Source organism: Centruroides sculpturatus, unplaced genomic scaffold (assembly GCF_000671375.1).
Source record: "Centruroides sculpturatus isolate CEXI.00-Female unplaced genomic scaffold, Cexi_2.0 scaffold879, whole genome shotgun sequence".
In the NCBI taxonomy this organism is placed as follows: Eukaryota; Metazoa; Arthropoda; class Arachnida; order Scorpiones; family Buthidae; genus Centruroides; species Centruroides sculpturatus.
In genome coordinates this window covers 224,611-246,076 of record NW_019385173.1, presented here as the reverse complement: position 1 = coordinate 246,076, position 21,466 = coordinate 224,611, and the positions used below count along the sequence as shown (strand labels likewise).

The following is a 21,466-nucleotide window of genomic DNA, read 5'->3' as shown; positions in this document are numbered from 1 at the left end:
TGCCAAAACAGTTTAAGTTGTTGCAATAAATAAGATTGTATAACGTTAATCACATAATTTATGTGTAAGTTTATTATTGTATTATTTTCTTTAATGATTTAGAATGTACTGTTTGTTTTAGGTTCAACAGTTTATTTACATATGCTGTTACTTAAGCTTTCTCCTATTCTTACATATTAAAAAGTTGGATTTTTGTCTTAACGTAATAAAAATATTTTTATTCAACATTCACCATCAGTGCATGCTGGATGTCGATATTTGCTGGTGTAAGTGAGAAATGCTGATATTTAGCAAATATTTCGTACATACACGAAACAACTGTGTAAATGCTGACATTCGCCAGATATCGGTCATTCACAGTAACATATACTGTATATACATTCAGAATTGATAAAGTGAAGAAAAACACATTAGCAGTGTAAACAATTCAATTACTTTATTTCATAAAATATCATATTCAATGACCAGCACCTCTAGATATGTTTCACAAAATAATGATAAACTGTTAAGCTATCTTTTGAAAGTGATACATGTTCATTTTTTGCTGAAGATTTGATGCATCTTCATCATACAGTTTCTAAGTTTGAAACATTAACAAACACATTTTTGTCAATATCATCACTGCTATTGTGCATTAAGTACTTCCTTTTGTTTTTTGTACTTGTTGCCATGATGTCCAAATTGGCTGTCAAGGCACCAAAACTATAGCATGGGCTATCCTCTCATTATCAGAAGGTGGCAAAATAATTTCAATAATTTGTTGAACTCTTATAACTCTTGACTATTCAAACATGAAATACAGTACATTTTCCAAAAATGTTATTTGAGATGAAAATTCATCTTGCAATCTAGTTTTTGATGCATTAAATCCTAAAAATACATAAAATCAAAAGACTAAATGTGGTTAACGTTGACATTGTGATACATAAGAATTTGAAGAAACTGAAGAAAAAATACATTAAATTGGGTTTCTACTGTGTTTTTAAACTTTGTTTTCTTCTGTATGATATTTATAGATTAGTTCTATTTATATACATGCAGTATATTGTATAGCTTTAAAAACAGCTATTTTTCAAATATTCTTTCCTTAACTATTTGTGCACTTATAAACTTGATTTATTACAACTGCTGTGAGAAACAGTTGCTCTTACAATTACAATTGTAAAAAACAAACATAACTGAATTCTTAAAAAAAAAATACTGATCCTCATATGAGAATTCATCACTTACTATAATGTGTCATATTAATATTTTTGCATGCTAGGTGTATTATATGTTTGTAAATAAAAATGGTTCAGGTAACATTTAAGGAAAGTTTCAAGTAAAGACAAATGTCACAAGACCTTTCTGTAACAAACAGTTTTATTCAGTCTCATAAGTGTCAGAGGTTTTACTGTATAATATAATATAAAACTATATATGATCTTAAAGCTATTATAAAAATAAATTAATGCATTATTCAAATTGCATTTATTTNAAACAGTTTATCTACTCGCGTATTTTTGTACAAATTTTCTTATGTTTTATTTTTTATGTCTAGTTGGCTGAAGAGGGGCCAATGCCCGAAACGCGTAATGTAAAAGGCGTCCCAACTGAATAAATAGTCAATAAGTTGCCAAGTGTTGATATATGTCACCTTAGTGTGTCTGCGAAGAAACAGATTAATAATTTTATCATTTATAAAAATTAAGAAATAAAACAGAGTCACAATAAGGCCATTATTACTTTCCTAGCCAAGAATCACTATTCTAATTTCATTTTAGCATATTTTGAGACCTTAATACTATATTGTTCCATTTTCTTATATCTATGTTGAGTCCAATTAAACTTATCTCTGCTACTGTCATCACTATCTGAAGCAAAAAGCAATTTCTACTAAAGCTAGTCTGATAGTTTTTTTAAATTTTTCAATTTCTCAAAACTTGCAAAAATGAAGATAGAATAATCAGTTCTCAGCCAATGATTATAATTAGATAACACAGTAAAATGTCACTGTAATGAAACTGTGCAGTTGTCAAAATAACTTGTTATAGTAAAATTTCATTACTCTAAAATACAGTTAAATGCCAGAATACCAAAGAAAAAAAAAAAGCTTTTATACCTTTAGAACAAGAAATCTTTAAAATCAGTTTTTCTAATATTGTTAGAACAAATTTCACTCTTTAAAAATTCCATAAGACATCACACTTAATCAATATTTGTAAGTTTTTGCAATTTTCTCTCTTTCAATTCTGTGAGTACTAAGAGTCTTTTAACCAGATAAACATTGAAACAGTATCCATTGCCAATTAAAGAAAACTAATTTATACATTTACAGATTTTGTTATAATGATTATTTTTGTTGATAAAGAGTTAGAGTTATACTTTTGATATGTTAAACTAAAATTTATGTTAGTGATATTTATTTAAATATTTTTACATTAAGCTGCATAGTAAATTGGCAAGGAATTAAAAATAAATTCACTATACTGATAATTTGATTGTATTGGCGTTTGTTACAACAACATTCTACTGTGAACACAATAGTAAATTTTGTACAATTTTGATATACAAACTTTTTCTCATCAAAATTAATGATAAACTTCATTCAAAGCAATATTTTATACTATTTGAACTTCTGAAATGCTCATTTAATTATAAGCACACATTAAATTCATTCTAAATCAAAATCATTTCAGCATATCTTTTCACTGAAAATGATTTATCATCATTTCTAGTCATCAACTACACTTTTACAATATTGAAAATTTAAAATGTAAATAATTATATAATATTCATTTGAACTTTTAAACTGTCATTTTTTTTTTCAGTCTTTGGTTATATAAGTGTTGTCTTGAGCCATATCAGGTTAAATTGTTTTAAATGTAGTATAGAATTATACTTAAAATGCTAATACAGTAGAGCGTCGATTATCCATATCAATTGGGGACTGGGGTTGTTTGGAAAATCAATTTTTCGGATAACTGATTAGGTACGAAAAAATACATTATTAATATAGTATATTAGTATATCTCAATAATAGTATATTAATATGTCCCATGTTTAAATTTTTCTCCATTGTGTGTCGCTTTGCATTGAATTTTCATCAATGTTAAGCGTAACGAAAATTTTTATAATAATAATCGTGGCTATTGTATCATTAAAAATTATTTCTTTATGTTGTACAAACAAAATAAATATAAAAAACAAAAAAAAAAAATTATACTTTAGAAGTTAATCTAGTATCAAGAACGTTCGATTCAGTATGACAAAGTCAGACTGGAATGCTTTTGGTTAACAGACGTTTCGATTGATCGGCATTCGGATAATCGACACTACTGCAAAGATATTATGTAAATATCTGTGCAGAAAATTGTTTTAAAATAAATCCATATAAATTATTTGAGTTTGACAACTTATATGGATCTAAATTAAAATAATACTGATGCCTTTATACTTGGTAGCATATTGGCAAAAATATTTCTGGCAAAATCAATGGTGGCCATCATCTGGTTTTGACAATAATATACAGGAATTAATGTGCACAGGGATGTACAGTACATGTACAACAATAACACAAATCACAACATATGACGTATAAACTGTATATCATGCATTCTTGGTCTCTATTATATTTCCAGATCAACTTCATATTGAAGCAGGTTTTAAGATAAATTGACTTTATTGATCATAAAAAAAAAGTGCTAAGCAATTATTTTTTCACACAACTTACTACTATTTTAGAATGTGTAGATTAAAAGAAATAAAGTCTCTCATTAAAGACAGTTCATTAAAATTCATTATGAACATCATTAAAAATTAAAATTGATATTCTTAAAATTCAATCAAATACAATAGTTGGCAAGTAAAACTATCAAAAGTTGAATTCAAAATATTTCAAATTCTCCATATTTCTTTCAAAAGATAGTGTATTAAGTTACTATTATATAATATAATATTAAAATTATTAATAGCTACAAGACCATATTAGTTCGGCTACATAGTTTAATTTATTTTCCAAAAGTTGAATCAGATACATGACAATCATCTCTTTTTCATCTGAGATTTATAATATAATTTGTAATCATTCTTTCTTTATTTTTTTTCATATTTTAACTATTTTTGGTTTTATACTGTATTTAAAGTTTCATTCATGACTAAATCACAATATTAAATAGTTCAAAGACATGCACAGTAGCTATCTATTTTTAGTATTGTTATTGTTTGACAAAATTATCAGCATTCATTAGACTGGATTAGTTTAATTAGTGAATTTTCAGGTATTTTCTCAATAGTTTAAATCCATCAGTAGTGTTTAATAATGTAATTTACTTTTTGCTCTTTTCAGATCATTGTTAAGTAATATATTTTTTGAAAATATACCTACAAACATATGATATTTATAATGAGTATATATAATTTTAGTGCTTTTAAATGAAAGCATTTTTGTTTAATTGAAATTTAAGTTTAAAAAAACTCAAAACTTGTTTTAAAATATTAATTAAATAAAATGATTCAAAAATTTTAATTTTAAATTTAATACAAAGAAGATTCAATTATGAAAAAATTGTCAACATTTAAAAATGTTTTTAAAAATTTATTAATATTTATTAAAATTATAAACTTTAAAATAAAAATATTTGAAAATTTATTTTAATTATATGTACTTTAATACCATGTATTAACTAAAACAAAATATCTTAAAAATTAAACACACTTACTAATTTTTGATAAAATTTTGTTAATTCTTCCATAGCTTCATCACTGACAGCATTTAAATATCTATATATAAATTCAATTTTAAAATTATGGTAAAATATCATTAACACTGCATAAAAAATAGCTTTAGACAGATAAAGAAATTACCCATTTTCTAAAATAGCAGGCAAATTAATACAGATATATTCCATACAAGCTAGTTTCAATTGGGGTGCATTGTAGACAAATGAAATTTCTAATAATTCTGCAGCATTTTTTAATGTTACTGAAAATTTCATAAAAATTTTATAATTTTTAAGAATAAAAAACAAATTTTTAGAATTTAATTATTTTAGTCAATTTAGAATAGCTTTTAATGTGAAACATTTATGTAATACAGTATGAATTACTATGTGCTTACACTAATTAAAAAAAATAATATTTTTGATAAATTGTCATAATCAACACCCTGTGTTATAACAGAGTGTTGATTATAACAGGGTAATTTATATTTCATGTTTCTTATACATTATCTTCTCTCTGCTCACTGGAAACATTTTATAGCTCACTTTCAAAAGTGCCAATGTTAGAAGATGTTAATCAGTTTTCCTAATAAGATCCCTTATAACTTCCATTAATAAAATGAAAAATTTAATTTTATCACAAGGTACAGATCATCAAGTGACAAAAAAGTCACTTCTAATTATGTAAATGAAAATTATAAAGAAAACTATAATTAAAATTGATTCCTGTGCGTTTATAGCAGATTTTTGTTTTTTCCCTGAAAAAAAATATAAATAAATAATCCAAAACACAGTGGAATTCCATTTATCTGGATCTTGTTAATCCAGATTTCTGGTTTTTCTGGAATAAGATGGATAGATATACGGAAAACCTATGTAAGTGAAAAAAAAAAAACAAAGAACTAACTTGTAAACAGTACATTCTTGCCTGAGTATAATGTTGCAGCTGTAAGAATACTGTTTTCCCTTGGATCAATGACAATTTTTAACACCTGCAACACTATAACTGAGCATCTGATAACAAAAATAAACACAGTATAGTATATAATTACACAATTATACACAATTACTTGGATTCAAATTAATCCTTTGGTTTCCCTATGGAGCAGTAAACCTAATTACCAGTTGACTTTGAAAACGGTCATAGAGAAGTTCTACCTCACACAAATGTTCAGAAAACTTATGTACATGTACTGTACTGACTGATAGAAAACAACAAACTGATACTATACAGCAGTGGTGGGAAAACTATCATTTCCAACTCCCATTTTGTGTAAAATTTTGTCATGACTCCTGATAGACAGTAGACTTTTCTTAGTTGTCAATGTAGTTAAAGTGAAATTCTTTCTGGGATTTTTACTTATGTTTCTGCCTTATTAGAGGTNATTTATTGCACATTATATATACTTTTACAACAATGTTAACAGTACAAAGCAAAAGACATATCTATGCTGTACCAGCTGATAGAAAACAACAAACTGATACTGTATAGCAGTGGTGTGCAAAAGTGCAAACCATGGATCATGATCCCCAGAGGAGTTGCGAGAAAATTTTTTTGGAGTGACCAAACTCAAAGAAATTTATTTGACAATAAAAAATATAAGGTGCTTCTTCAACAAGTATCAGGTACCAGTAAAATAGTAAAATGAAATTATATTATTTATAAGAATAAAACTATATTTTTTAATGAAAATAATTGTCTGTATTAGGTACTAATACAGACAATTATTTTCATTAAAAAATATAGTTTTATTCTTATAAATAATATAATTTCATTTTACTATTTTACTGGTACCTGATACTTGTTGAAGAAGCACCTTATATTTTTTATTGTCAAATAAATTTCTTTGAGTTTGGTCACTCCAAAAAAATTTTCTCGCAACTCCTCTGGGGATCATGATCCATGGTTTGCACTTTTGCACACCACTGCTATACAGTATCAGTTTGTTGTTTTCTATCAGCTGGTACAGCATAGATATGTCTTTTGCTTTGTACTGTTAACATTGTTGTAAAAGTATATATAATGTGCAATAAATAAAATATAATATACTGTACTGTACATCTAAACTGTGTTATTTATATCATTAGCAAAATTTTCCAATTATCCAGATTTTCGGTCATCTGGATTGGGCCTGTTCCATTTGAGTTGGATAAACAGGGTTCCACATAACTGAAGTTAAATAATTAAAGTAATATCTTGACATATTTATAAATGTTAGTTAATGCTCTTTAAGTCGACTGTGTATATTTCATTACCCACATAATTAGTTGTAAAGATCAATCTTTTAAGCCAGTATTAATCTTAATTATCAATGCATATTTGTTTTGGTACAGCCACTAAATTCACTTAAAGAACTTATCATGACTTTTTTAAACTTTAGAAATTGTTACACTTAAAACTTCTTGAAAACAATTTTTAAAATATGTTAAATTTATTTTATAAAATTCTTACGAAATTTTTGAAAAGATTGTCTTATAAATTTTAATTTTTCATATTCTGTAACTAAATATCTTTATATATATCTAATTTTATCATCAAAGAGTAATATATATTTTAGCATTGCAACTAACAACATCCAGTAGTCTAGTAGATTCATAGTTTGTTACATGACTGTTTTAGTCATACAGTCTCAAGTAAAAACAATTTTAGAATCTGAACACAAGTGTAATGGTTTTATTTCAGTCCAAATGATATCAATATAATATAGATGTGCTAAATGAACTATTAAACTATGTAAATCAATTATATGTGATTTCACTTGAAGCCATAATTCCAATATAATATATTCTAATATATATTGAAACTTTTGATTCTATTATATCTAAATTTCCTATAAAAGCATACAGATGCACTTGTTACTTTTTGCAATTTCAATTAACACTCAGTAATTTTATTGGAATGTCAATTGTATAAATAGACTAATTAGTATTGATATAAATAGCTATATATAATATAATTAAAATTATATATATACTTACTTAAGTCAACTAAAGTTAACTCACAAATGGCTTTAAGTCTATCAATTAATAGAAGATCAGCTGTCATTAAAGTATTGCATATGAGATCCAGATTGTCTGAATCTAAAAAAAAAAATTTTTAAATAATTAAAAAAAACTTATTTTATTTGTAACAAAATTATAGAGTAATCTAATTATTACCTACCATAAATTTTAGATACATTATCAGCGTACAAATAATCCAGTATTATTTCTAAAATTTCAGATTCTATTGAAAGTGAAAGCTGATCCAATGACGAAGACTAAAATAAAGTAACAGTTTATGTAATATTTTGTGTGCTAAGTATTATAATTATGATATAAAATTGAAAATGAATTTAATTCACAAATAATAATAATAATACTGCATGAGAAAAATATAATAAATTAATCATGCTTTATTTTATCACACTTTATTTATCAGAGTAAAAAAAGCGTTAAAAAGAAATTATTTACAATTAAAATTTGCCTTTAAATATTCTACATGAATACATGCAAAAGCTGTTTAGTCACAGCAAATAATAATAATATGTTTGATTAAACAACTCTTCAATAAAAATATTGATTTTTTATTGAGTTTGACTAAGTAGAACTTGCGTGTATCCTACTGAAGACCATTTGAGAAATTCATTAACCTATGAGAAATTACAACTTTACATATAAGATTTTTTGAGCCTTTTTTGGACAAAGGTTGTGTTTTGTAGTACATAAAATATGATTCATAATTTGTTGAAAAAACTTTAAAATTTCAAAGCATTTTTGATAGAATTTTTTAAAAAATTTAATGTTATATCTTTGAATTTTATAAGTGAAAAAATTCTAGATGTAATTTAAACAATTTAAATAAATTTTAACAGAAGACATATATTTGATACTAATGCATTAAAATAATACAAATAAAGAGTGCTAAACATTAGCAAAATTTTGTTAAGTTTCCATATCTTTGTATATTCCATATAAAAACAAAATTCATATCTTATATATGAATTTTGTTTTTATATGGAATATGTTAAGATAATTTCTATTAAAATTCTAAGAAATGAAATAAAAAAATTCATTAAAAATAAAGTTTAAAAATTGTATTTTATTAATGTAAATAACTCTTTTACTATTAAATAAATATATTATTAAGTTACTATGAGTGTACGATTGGTATATATAAAGAGTTTCCAGAATTTTTCAGAAAGTGTAGAATATTACTGTATTTAAACATATCTATTTAACTGACCTACATCTTTATAACTGTAATGTTAAAGTGTTGAGACTCAATACATAGATCTTATGTAGATGCTACAGGATGAAAATCTAATAGATATGAAACCAAATGGGTGTCCATGCCCATTCATTTCAGGGTTAACTTTTCAAAAAGTTCAAAAGATTGAATGAGAGTTACATATTCTGAAAACCAAATGTCTTTTCAAAGTTTATGAAAAATAAAAAAAATTCCATAACACTTCAAAATGAAAAATCATTCATTAGAAAATTATTTTTTCTGACCAGAAAATAAAAAAATAAATTCAATGTTAAAAAAAAAGTGCAATAAACATACAATTCTCATATATCAATCTAGCAATTAGAATTATATTTTTATTACTTATGCAAAAATAAATGCATTTATAATAAAATACAAAAATTTAATAATTAATATCAACTTTATTCAATACATTAAAAGGAAATGACATTTATTAAAGTTATGAAAAATTTTACAATTAAAAAATGGCCAAAATTATCAATTTACAACTATGTTCCATTTATAAACATTTTAAAGCCAAATATTTTATAATCAATCCAAATGATTGCTGGATTTAAATTGGGCTACTTACTACTACTATTAATAATTAAATACTGAGTAATTTGATACTAGATGTAGGCATTAAACATCTCTAGTATCAAATTACTTGGTATTTAATTACAGGGATTGTGCTGCATAGTGCCAAAATTGCCATTTAGCAATATTTTTATTAAAATGGCAATAAAAATATAATACTAGTGATAAAAACTGTAGTCCAGTTATTTTGACATTGTTCCATTTATTGAAACAATATCAAAATAAAAATTATACATAAATTGAAAATTTTGTATAATTTTGAAATGTTCAAAATCATATAAAATTGGGAGTCCCATGCACCCCACATCTTGCAATGTCATGACATCAAATGGAAAGTTCAGACAGGAAAGCAGATAGAGACATTGAGAACCAAAGACATTTTTGTGCTGCCCAGATTTAGGACTTTTTTTTATCAACCGACACAAGATTTGAGGAATTTTTGGGGGTGACTTTTGCACTTTGTACTTTTTTCAGTTGACTAAAGCATAAAAATTTTGACATAAAAGAACCTTTTAAATAGTATTTAAGCATTGTGATCAAATGTGTTATTTAGAATTATTCATTAAAACATTATTCAAAATATAATTTCTATTTCCAAGTGACAGCTTAACATATTACTTTCACTTTCCAGATTCCAAACTGATAAGGCTACTAGCACCTGCATTAATTAGTAAGTAAAACTGATGGTGATAAATAATTTCAAGTAGCAAAAAAATGTTTAACTGGTGAAATGGTTAGCAATTTTTTAAATTTTCTACAGCAACTCTTGAATTATTAATAATAGCAGTAAAGTAGCTTGATTTAAATCCAGTAATCATTTTGGTTTAATTATGTTCCATTATTGAGATGACTTCTACCATCCACATAACTCAACAAAAAGAGCTTCAAAATAATTTATCACATTTTCTATAAATTAAGTTTATTAAATATTATTTTTAACTAGTTTTGTGCACTATAATATAAATTGTTATAACAATAAGCAGAAGTCAATGAACTTAAAACACTGACTTGGATTGTTGTTATTTTTAATTTTCCCTTAAAATAAAATGTTTGCAAAGTTTATTACTTGGAAACATTTAATCTAAGGGATAATATTCACTAACTTATAATTATTCTATTTTAATAATAAATAATCATAATGCATATTCAACTTACAAGTCATTTTTCAGATGTTGAATACAATAGTTTGTATTCTGTACCTGAGGAATGACTTTTACAAACATTTTTGATCTGTTCTACATGTTTAATAAACATTTTCTCTGCAAGAATAAGGTGTTTTGATATTAATTATTTTTATGCTAAGGGTGGTTTTTGGCTAAACTAAGATCACTATTAATTATATGAAGTTATTAATAAAATTATAATACCTCAATCCAACCAGATCCAAGCATATTATGAAAATATTCAGATCTTGCTACTAATACACAACGATGACAACTAAATTCTTTTTTGTCTGCTGATAGTAACTTCACATCACAGAGATTAATTCTTAAAAGAAAGTAACTAAATTATTAATGTTCATTTTTATTTAAGATTTTAAAAACTTTACTTACAGATTTTTTCGATTAAATCGTAATTTTGAAACATTAGGAAATTCAAGAACTTTTATTTTTCCATTAACTAATTTTACACTTTTCAATCTGTCAAAAATAAAAAGTTTACATTTTATTACTATATTAAATATTATATTTTTAATATAAATTTTAAAAAAAATGTAATTAGCAGCCCAAATATCAGTATAAGTTAACTTTTCATTATTAATTTTATTTGCATGTAAAAAATTAGCAATTTGCATTAAAATAAAATTTTAAAAAGTTATTAACATAGTCTTCATAGCTTTCCTCTTTATCAAAACATTCATTGTCATCATTCCTGTCTTCTATTTAATTGTCATCATTCCTGTTTTCTATTTAATTGCCATCATTCCTGTTTTCTATTTAATTGCCATCATTCCTGTTTTCTATTTCATTGCCATCATGGTCTTCAGCCTCCTTGAACAGCTTGTTTAGGTTCTGTTCAAGGAAGCTGAAGACCATGAGCCTCCTCTGTTCTGTCCAATGTTGGTAATACAACATTAATTAAAGTCCTTTATAACTGTCTTGTCAAGAATCTTTCATAATTCTACTGTTCTAACTTTTACAAGAATATGTGGAATTTTTATCATCTTTTTTCATTTGATTGATTATGAAAAAATTAGTAGTGTTCAATTATTTTTTCTTCAAAATTTAGTTAAAAACAATTTTTAAAAGAAATTTGTATTTACAAATATCTGAGAATCAATCAGAAAAATTAATTTTTGATCACTTTCTTAGTAATTTTTACAAATTGCATTTCATTAAAATCATACCTGACTGACTGGAAATTTGTATAAAGAAAAAATTTGTTTTAAAAATATAATATAGATGCTGATACATATATTTCTAAGTGACATGTAAATTGTAACTTCTTTCTAATCAATATCAATAAAAATAAAAGTTATAGAGCTGTTTTATACACTTAGCAGATTAAGCTATCCAGCATATAGATCATGTCAGTGGAAATAAGCTTCGTTGCATATTTCATGTGTATTCTGGAAAGTCTACTTGCAATTATATGATTACTAAAAACAAAACTGAGTTATTACTTTTGTTTTTGCTTGACTTATTTTTTCTATAGCTGGCAAAAACAGTTTTATAAAATCTAAAAGATGTAATTATAAATTCATATATTCAATATGATTATAATAGAAATTTACACTTTAGAATAAATTTCATTGTAAATTTTCAGCAACCTACCCCAAATTTTGACAATTGCTTGGTTAATACACACTCCTAGAATAAAATAAAAAAGTTAACAAAATAAAGTTTCTGTAAAAGTTACCAAAACTGACTGATTCTATTGAACGCAATAAAAAAACAATCACTTAGTTTAATCAACTATTCAAAAACAATTGACTAATTGATTATTTACAATCATTCCAATCCCTTAATTCTCATGCATAGTTTGTAGACTGCAGCATGACAGGTCTCAAACTTGTTGGCTTTTAGCACTGCTAAACAACAGATGGACCATATTCTTTACAATCCAACAGGGAACACATTTCAGAATCAAAGAAAATGGTATCCAAAACTGAGTAAACTTCAATTTTTAAGTTATTTATTTATTTTTCTATAGGTTATCTATGAACAATCAACACATCAAATTTTAGTATCAGTTTAACTCTGTAGAATATATACCAAAGACAATTATCAAAATCAAAGAAAAATTTAACTGGACTCAATATAAGTCAAGACTTAAATATAGGTTGAGAGCATGTTTATGCCCCTTAAAACTAGAAAAAATAGAAACATAAAATTCATCTGGATACGAGTCCAAGTTTACTTGCCAGTTGTTCCTGGTGATTAGACATAGCAAATAAACTTGGACTCGTATCCAGATGAATTTTATGTTTTATTAAATTGTAATTCTGCCAGCCCATTTCTACAAACAAATATTATATTTTTAATTGTGTTGGGATTGTCACCTGTGGACATTTTAAACTGTTTTACATATTTGTGCAGAGGCATAGCCTCTAAAGAAAAGTTGTCTCTGCAATGGAAATAGTTGTTCCTGGTGATTAGACATGGCAAGTAAACTTGGACTCGTATCCAGATGAATTTTATGTTTTATTAAATTGTAATTCTGCCAGCCCATTTCTACAAACATAGAAAAAATAGATTATTTGACCAATATGGTAATAAATGTAATGATACTTGTAAATATACAATAATACTTTAAAAAGAGACAAATAAAATCAATTCTTCTACACAGAAATAGATAAGTACAAAATATGCATAGTAAAACTTAAGCTATACATTTTGCACTTACATGTTTTATTTGACAAATTCCACAATCTCTATAATCTAATATTATTGTCTTTCATTTATTCATTTTTCTTTTTAATACATTTAACTTTTCAGTCTGAACACCATACAAAAATTCACTTAAGTTTTCTTTTACTTTTATCAATTTACCAAGCAAAATGAAATATTTTTCAATAAACTGAAAAATTTAGTTTTGGGTATGTTTAAGTTTATCACCTTGCAATTTTTTATGATTGCCATTTTTCCTAAAATGGCCCTCTTTCAGCTGTAAAAACTGTGGGTATTCATAAGGGAGAGGTTGTCATTTCATGCTATAGGAGAGATAAGAACAACTACAAGTTAGACAGTTTTTAAGTGTAGGAAGTTTAAAAGAGTTGTTCAAATACAAAGTTAATGGTTATATCATTTAACTGATGATAATAAAATCAAACTGATTTTCTTGGATTCTTGCTCATTTAAGAATTAAAAATTGAAATTATGCTTTAATTGTGACTAATAAGTTTCAACTGTAAATAATTTTGTAATTGAATTTGAAAATTAAAGTTTTCCAAATTTTAAATTTCATATTGAGATTGGTTAGTAAAACTTCAGATTACTAATAATGATTTTAAAAACAGTATAAAGGCAGTCCCCATTTTGTATCTTTACTTTCCAGCAAAGTTTCGCATCTCTCATATCTTTTATCCTATCTTTACTTTAAGAATATTTGCATTCACTGTGTTTTTCCTCAATGATTAAACAGACAAGATAGCTTTATGAAAACATTGTGACTAAAAAATTAGCTTTTATTAGAAGAATAGAAGTGAACTCAAAGATATCTCATGTGGAACTGCCTACAGCTAAGGTTTTGCTGAATATACTCTCAATAGCAATTTATTTTCAGTGAGAAGAAATAGAAGTATGTGCTTGTTAGTTGGGTATATCCAACAAAAGCAAATGAGCGTTCAGAATGAAAAATTTATTGGAATGACAGGTTCAATGGTTCAAAACAAATTTTGGTAAAAATATTCCAATAACTGGCTCAATGGTCATTAAGAAAGCAAGAGAATAAGCTAAAAAATGAAAAGGGAAGATTGTAGTGATGTTCCACTACAAGTTTCTTTTTTAAAAAGTGCACTTGATCTTAATCACTATCAGACACTTAAGCAATGTATTAAGCAATGACACAGAACAAAAAAAATTAAAATGTATAAATGATTTGGAACTAATAGTTCCAAATCATTTATATAAATACAAAACTAAAATTGCTGGAGGTTTTAAAATAATTTACTACAATTTTTTATATTTTATCATATTTATACCTTACTTTTTTCTGTTATTTTTGTAATGACTTTGTTATTTTCTTTGTTTTATTTGAGATGTTGAAATTTATTATTTTCTGTGTTTAATCAACAACAACCATTTTGGTTTTATTATTATATGTATTATATGTATATATTAAATAAATAAATAAATAAATAAAGATTATATTTGTCACTCTACTTCAATCGTTTCTCTTTATTAGATACATATTTGTAGCTTAATACTTCAAATAAAAAACAATTTTATTTACTGCATTTGCTTTTCTGATATTAGATTTTTCTCAAGTTACAATTATACTTAATATTGTATTCAAAGATGTTTAAAATCAACACTTAGTCAATTTGTAATGTGCACAAATGATATAGCTACCCTTTTGAACTTGCTGTTTAGTCTGGCTCATAAAAAAGAGGCAGTTTCCAGTTATATTGTACATTTTTTTTTCAGAGGTTCCTTTCAAAAACATAACGAAGGTTTTACTGTATATTATTTTAAATAATGTTTCACTAAAGGTTTTCTTATTTTGTATTTACTTGATCATTTTGCTCAAAAAATTTGATGAATAACTTACCTTTTGGAAAGATGAACTAGTCCAAATTTTTTACTTGCATCTTGTAAATCTATAAGTGGATTTTCAATAATTGTTTTATTTTTATTTTCTTTACAACGTTTTTTATTTTTCCTCTGAGCAACCTGTAATAAAACAGTCATTAAATCTAATTCAGAGCTGCTGTTCAAAAATAACAAACACACTCAAATAACCTTGAAAACACAGCAAAAATTTTTGCTGTTATTTGAGTGTGTTTGTGAACTATTAAATTTTAAGTAATAAAATTATTTAAAATATACAAAATGCATATTATTTTGTATATTTTAAATAACTTTATTAATAGTGAATAATTAATAGATGGATTGTTGGATCTAATTTTATATTTTACTCTCTTTTATGAAATATAATGTTTAATTCACTTTGTAATGTTTATTTTGGATAACTTAAAAAACTTCAGAGAATAATAAAGAAATATTTAAAATGTTTTTTAACTCTTACCACATCAAAATTACTGTTTAAGATTAAAATAATAATAATAATTTCAGTAAATATTTATGTAACTAATATATATATATATATATAAGTTTGTTTAGTTTATTTCTTTATACAGCTAGTATCTAGTATACAGATGGTAATTACAAACTAGACTCTCTCCAAGAATAATGTGAAATACTTTGAAATTTTAACTGTTGTTTAAATTTATAGTCCAGAAAAACAAAACACTAACTTTACATAAAAAGACACATTCAAGAATTCTTATGATTACATCTTTCATATTTTTGTTCTTTTTTAATATATTTGTTAGCATCTCTTCTGGCCGGTAATTAAAATTCACCAATACACTTTCACTTGTTAAATATAAAGATATTTGCCAAGTCCAAAAACCTTAACATCCAAATATAATAAGTTTGTTTGATTCTGAAGATTAAAATGTTTGAGATAACCTAGAAATTGGAAAAAATACTGGAATTTAGGACTATTATTATTTTATTTTTATATATTACTTTCAATATATAATACTTAAAACTGACATAAGTTCAAGATTGAAGAACATTAAATTTTTTGAAAATCTCAGTTTAAAAATTTGGAAATTAACAGTTATTTTTATTTACTATTAATAGTAAATAAATACGAAAACACGGTTTCAAAAAACGAATCAACTAGTTATTTTTATATTAATTTTTATTTGGAAACAATCATCAACTGAATTCCTTAGCACTAATATGTATTTTATTCTACTTCCATATCATAAATAAAAATTTAACCTTTTTGCTAAATTTTCTGGAAAAAAAAATATCTAAATAAAATCTTTACTACAAACACTAAATAATCAGTTTTAATGAAAAAATAAAGTTATTTAGTTCAACACACAGAAAAAAAACACAAACTGTTACTTTTATTACATGTATTTTAACATATTCAATAGCTAATTTCATTATTCTATACAATCACCACCATGTCTAGCGTTTTCAACAATAATTTTATATTATTCGTGAAATTTAGTGACAATTGTTTTATAATGTAACGTGTTATCCAAGTCTGAACTATAATTTAGTCAATTTTTAACTATAAGTATAGAACTCAAAATCTTAATTTATTTTTATGTCCATAATGACATATTTGCAATAAGTTCAATACATTAACAAGGATTTAATTATGCACTAACCTCATATGCTGAAATACCAATTTCATTTTTTGCAATATCTTTATTATTTGAATTACATGGCAAAGGATTCTTTTTATGTATTTCTTTTCCTTCCTTTAGATAATCACATTCATCAGTATATGTAAATTGTAAGATCTGTTCAAATGTATCAGAAGTTACATCATCAACTGACATTGTCTGTAGTATTCCATTGGTAATTTCTTCAGAAATGAAAAGTTTCCGAAAATATTCACTTTGAGAAGCCAAAATATATTTATGTGCATGAAAATATCTACTTCCAACCTGAAAAAATAAATAAATAATATCAAAGAAATGTAACTTTCAATGCATTTTAGTAAATAATATTAGTAAAAAAAAAATGTTAATACTTTTATTATAACATCATGAATAATGTCTTCGGGATGCACACTTTGCAAAAGATGCAGAAAATTTTCTTGCATTTCTGAAGGTGGTAAAGTTGGTAATTCAGTTAAACTGCAAATTAATAAATTTCAAAAATATAAATTATTTGTAATTTTAAAATAATTTCTGTAAAAATAATTAAAAATGATTATTAATTTTTAAATTATCATTAAATTAATTAATGGAATAAAAGATTATTTTAGAAAAATTATGTTACATTAGAATTATTATTTATTAATTAATTTCCTTGTACAGTTAGTAATCTATTAATGCAGCAAATATGTTTCTTAAACACAGCACATTAAGAAAACATATGTTAAGTGAAAATCTATATCACATAAGAATATATTTAATGATAGTTTGACTGCATTCATAAGAACTGAACAAAACTCAAAAGAATCTCAGATATGTAGTTATCTATTCAATTCACAGGACAACAAGCCACAAGACTATGATACAAAAAAATCTATTTGCTGAATGACATCATTGTGCATTTTCCACTCAATAATATTAATGAAGACTTAAATCAGTCAACAATAATTATTTCCAAAAGAATACAGTTTCAAATAAACATTATAGCAACTAGTTCAAGAAAGACTGGAAAAATACAGTATGAAAGTGTAGTAAGGACACTGTCCACATAACATTAGTGGCTTTCCAATTGCATTATACTAAAAAAAATGAATTGATCATAATTAATAAACTGCATTAAAACAAGAATATACTAATGGAAAATGCATTAATCATCTGTAATATTCACATTCAATAACTAGAAAAAAAGTTTGTGAAGGAGACAAAAACTTATTCTTATTTCAGGTAAAATTTTTATTTATATATAGAGACAATCACTATTTCAATAATTGTAAATTAATAAAGCAATATACAGGCCCAGTTTAATTTTCATCACTCTTCTTAATGAAATACAGGTATCCCTCATATAACACGATAGTTATGTTCTGAAAAACTGCTATGTCATGCAAATCTGTGCTATATGAAACAAAGGACTAATGTAAAACATAGGATTATGTTCCAGAAGTTAGTAACAAAAAAAGAATAGTATGCTTTTGCTAAGAGAAATATGTTTATTAAAGCAATCAATAATTTATTTCCAATCAATAATTAACTAAAAATCACAATTAAAAGTACTGTATTGTGTGTTAATATTAATTTTAGTTAAACAAGGGCATTTTCTTTTTACAAAGTATCATCGTCATCTCAGCTTTTTTATAGATCTTGATCAGATGTATCGTCAACATTTTCATAATTTTTATCATTTATTTTTATCATTAAAAATATGTTATTAATTGATAGTATTTGTTCAGTCAAATACCAAGTGACTTTTTTCCCAGAATTTGTGTTTGAATACCGAATTGTTCAAGTACCAAGACACCACCATTTTCAATCATTTTTACAAAGGAAGTAATCATTTGTAGGTAAGTAATACTTATGGTTAAAAACAGTTTAATAACACTTACTTAAAAATTTTGAAATAAACTGTATTAAATGCTTAGATTAACTTATAAAAAGAAAACACAGTGACAGTGTTAAAGATTAAAGTCTGAAAGCATGTCTGAAATTTGTGTGAGTTTATTTACATTTTCAAGACATCTCTGATTTATTTATACAGTAGATACATGCACCTTCTTCATAATTTTTAAAAAAGCATATTCCTAAATTAATTTGAAGCAAAACAGTTTATAAAATTTTAATATTTTAAAATAAATTTTTTTATATTTGCAGTTTTATCAAACCCTCTCAAACTTTTAGAGCTTTCCAATGGTGTTGGTATTGGACCCTAAGGAGTCAATACCAACACCATTGGAAAGCCCTGGTTTAGATCTAGTTTTTCTGACTGACTTAAATAATTTCAAAATAATAAATTCTTGAATAACCTAAAAATTAAAAATGAATTTTAAATGAATACACACCCAATTTTTGGATGAGATTGGAGCACAGCAAAATTTCTTCCTTTTGAATCTGAAGTTATTTGAACTGCTCTATGAATTCCATGCAAACGTTTAATGCGTATTAGATCACACTCATCTTTATTTAGTAATGTATGTAAAGAATTGACCATCATTGACGATTTTGTATTACAAAGAATAGATGAACCTTTCTCTGCAGAATTTAATGAATTGTCTTTTGAAAAAGCAAGATTTCCTTGAAATCCTTCACCATCTTTTGTAATAAAGGAAATAACAGAATGTGTAACTTGAAGATCAGAAACAAATAATTGTCTTCCAATGTTGAAAAGACATCTTCTTAAAACAGGATATGATTCTCTCCATAAAAATATCTAGTAAAAAATATTTTAATATTTAATAAATTTTAAATATCAAAAAAGTATTACAATTATAAAACAACAATAATTTGAATAAAGCAAAAAATTATTTTGAGTACAAATTATTTGGTGTGTAAATGTTGTCAGGCCTGACTGGTTGGCCTATGCAAAACTCAACATATGGCAACCCACTTTAGTTAAAAGTTGTTGTTGTGTGGGTCCTGATAGAATGGCCATACACACACTAAAATCTCTAAATAAATTTACTTATACATAGTATGAAAAGTATAATAGCTTTTGATTGAGAGAAAGTTCACGTAATACCTGGTTAAAAACCAAAATGACTAGAACAAAAGTTGGAGAGTTCAGGAGATAGATTATTTGAGTCTTTCCTCTAACAGTAATTGGGTATGATGGAGCACTGGATGTAAACCATAGAGTTGGATTGGCAACTGAGTGATGGATAGTCATAACTCAAAGTCTCACATGATCTGATTCAATAGCTAGTGAGTGGTAGTTAGCCAATAGTTTGTTAAAGACCCTCATTTATTGGGTCCACCCTACTCTTCTTGATCCCTCTCGCTTTATCATGCTCCCCTTCTTTCTTTCCATGGGAAATTCTCATCTTATAGTCAAATCTTGAAATATTCCAAATAAAAAGTTTTCCCCTCCTCTAATGACAACTCAATTCTGGATTCTTACTGATGGCACATGGTTTACATCTTCAAAATGCTGATGAGTTGTCTTGCACAAAAGTATTGTTTACTTCCTGTGACCAATGTCTAGTAGAGTCCTTTTCTAGTTTTGATGTGATTAACAGAATTAGTCAAAAACAAATTATATAACAGATAAATATTCTGGACTCCCATAGTATTATTTGTTTAAAACAATTGGAATTTTCTGTACTCTTATAGCATCTTCACAAAAATTTTGTGAGGGCCTGGACTTGATGAAAAATTTTATTCAAAAAATTTTTCCAAAAGAGGAAAAAAAAATCAAAAGGAATATGATTATAGCCTTTCCCACAAACTTGCTTCCATGTCTAGAGGTGACACATCTGGATGTGTCACCCTAGAAAAAATTTGCTATTGGACATGGATTTTACAACTTACCAAAAAAGGACAAGAGTTACAAGACCCCAGAATAAAAGAACGGGTCCAATGTCGCAACAGAGAGTTCATCCATCCTCGATGGTTGGTCATATGTGCAGTAGGATACACTTTGCTGTGGATACTCTGCAATAGCCAGCGATCAGAAGCTTAACTGCTGATAGCTGATGACCCCAAGTACCCACCAAGAACTATAGTGTCTCCTCCACTGGAAAAAGCCCAAATCAAGACAGCAATCTTCAGGTAAATACCACGTGCAAATGTTTGTAAACTCTCTCTCTCACGCTTAAAGCTTATATGTGTAAATAGTTTATATAGTCAATAAACAGGTATTATTTTTCATAATCAAGTTGTAAAGTGCACTTCTTTTGCCCAATCCATCTCTATCCTGAGGCCAAGCACCTACAGATGCAACTACTCATGCAAAAAGGTTTCTGTGTCTGTCCTTAAGACACAACAATGTCAGTCCTGATGATGCAGTCATAGCAAATGCGGTATCAACCCTTTGGTCCCATGATGCAGAAGCATAGGGGTGCTTTGCACATTGCCACAATTCCAAAAAATCCCCCAGGCCACCACGGTATAAATTATTAATCAGCTGTAGATCAAAAGTGTTAAACTTTATTTTCTATATTGATATTCATGTAATTGTAGTTATGTATTTTATTTATCTAATATTGAGTTATAACAAACATTTTAAAAGAAATCATTAAATTATTTCATGTTAATATGGAAATAAGTCAGAAAATAAATTCATAAGGTACAATTATTATTCAAATATATAATAGTAGT

The 21,466-nt window shown here is 25.8% G+C and overlaps 1 protein-coding gene across 2 annotated transcripts in view; it reads right to left on the bottom strand.

Moving 5' to 3' along the window:
• The window catches only part of LOC111635732 (inhibitor of Bruton tyrosine kinase-like), a 44,316-nt gene that overhangs the window by 5,948 nt on the left and 16,902 nt on the right, over window positions 1–21,466 (bottom strand). For both annotated transcript variants that reach the window (XM_023380795.1, XM_023380796.1), the window contains exons 10-19: window positions 19,213–19,580; window positions 17,251–17,356; window positions 16,883–17,164; window positions 15,238–15,359; window positions 11,079–11,165; window positions 10,893–11,013; window positions 7,864–7,960; window positions 7,680–7,781; window positions 4,846–4,963; window positions 4,701–4,761 (exon numbers count right to left, since the gene is read on the bottom strand). In XM_023380795.1, the coding sequence (XP_023236563.1) occupies window positions 4,701–4,761; window positions 4,846–4,963; window positions 7,680–7,781; window positions 7,864–7,960; window positions 10,893–11,013; window positions 11,079–11,165; window positions 15,238–15,359; window positions 16,883–17,164; window positions 17,251–17,356; window positions 19,213–19,580 (1,464 nt within the window). The remainder of the gene's footprint in view (window positions 1–4,700; window positions 4,762–4,845; window positions 4,964–7,679; window positions 7,782–7,863; window positions 7,961–10,892; window positions 11,014–11,078; window positions 11,166–15,237; window positions 15,360–16,882; window positions 17,165–17,250; window positions 17,357–19,212; window positions 19,581–21,466) is intronic.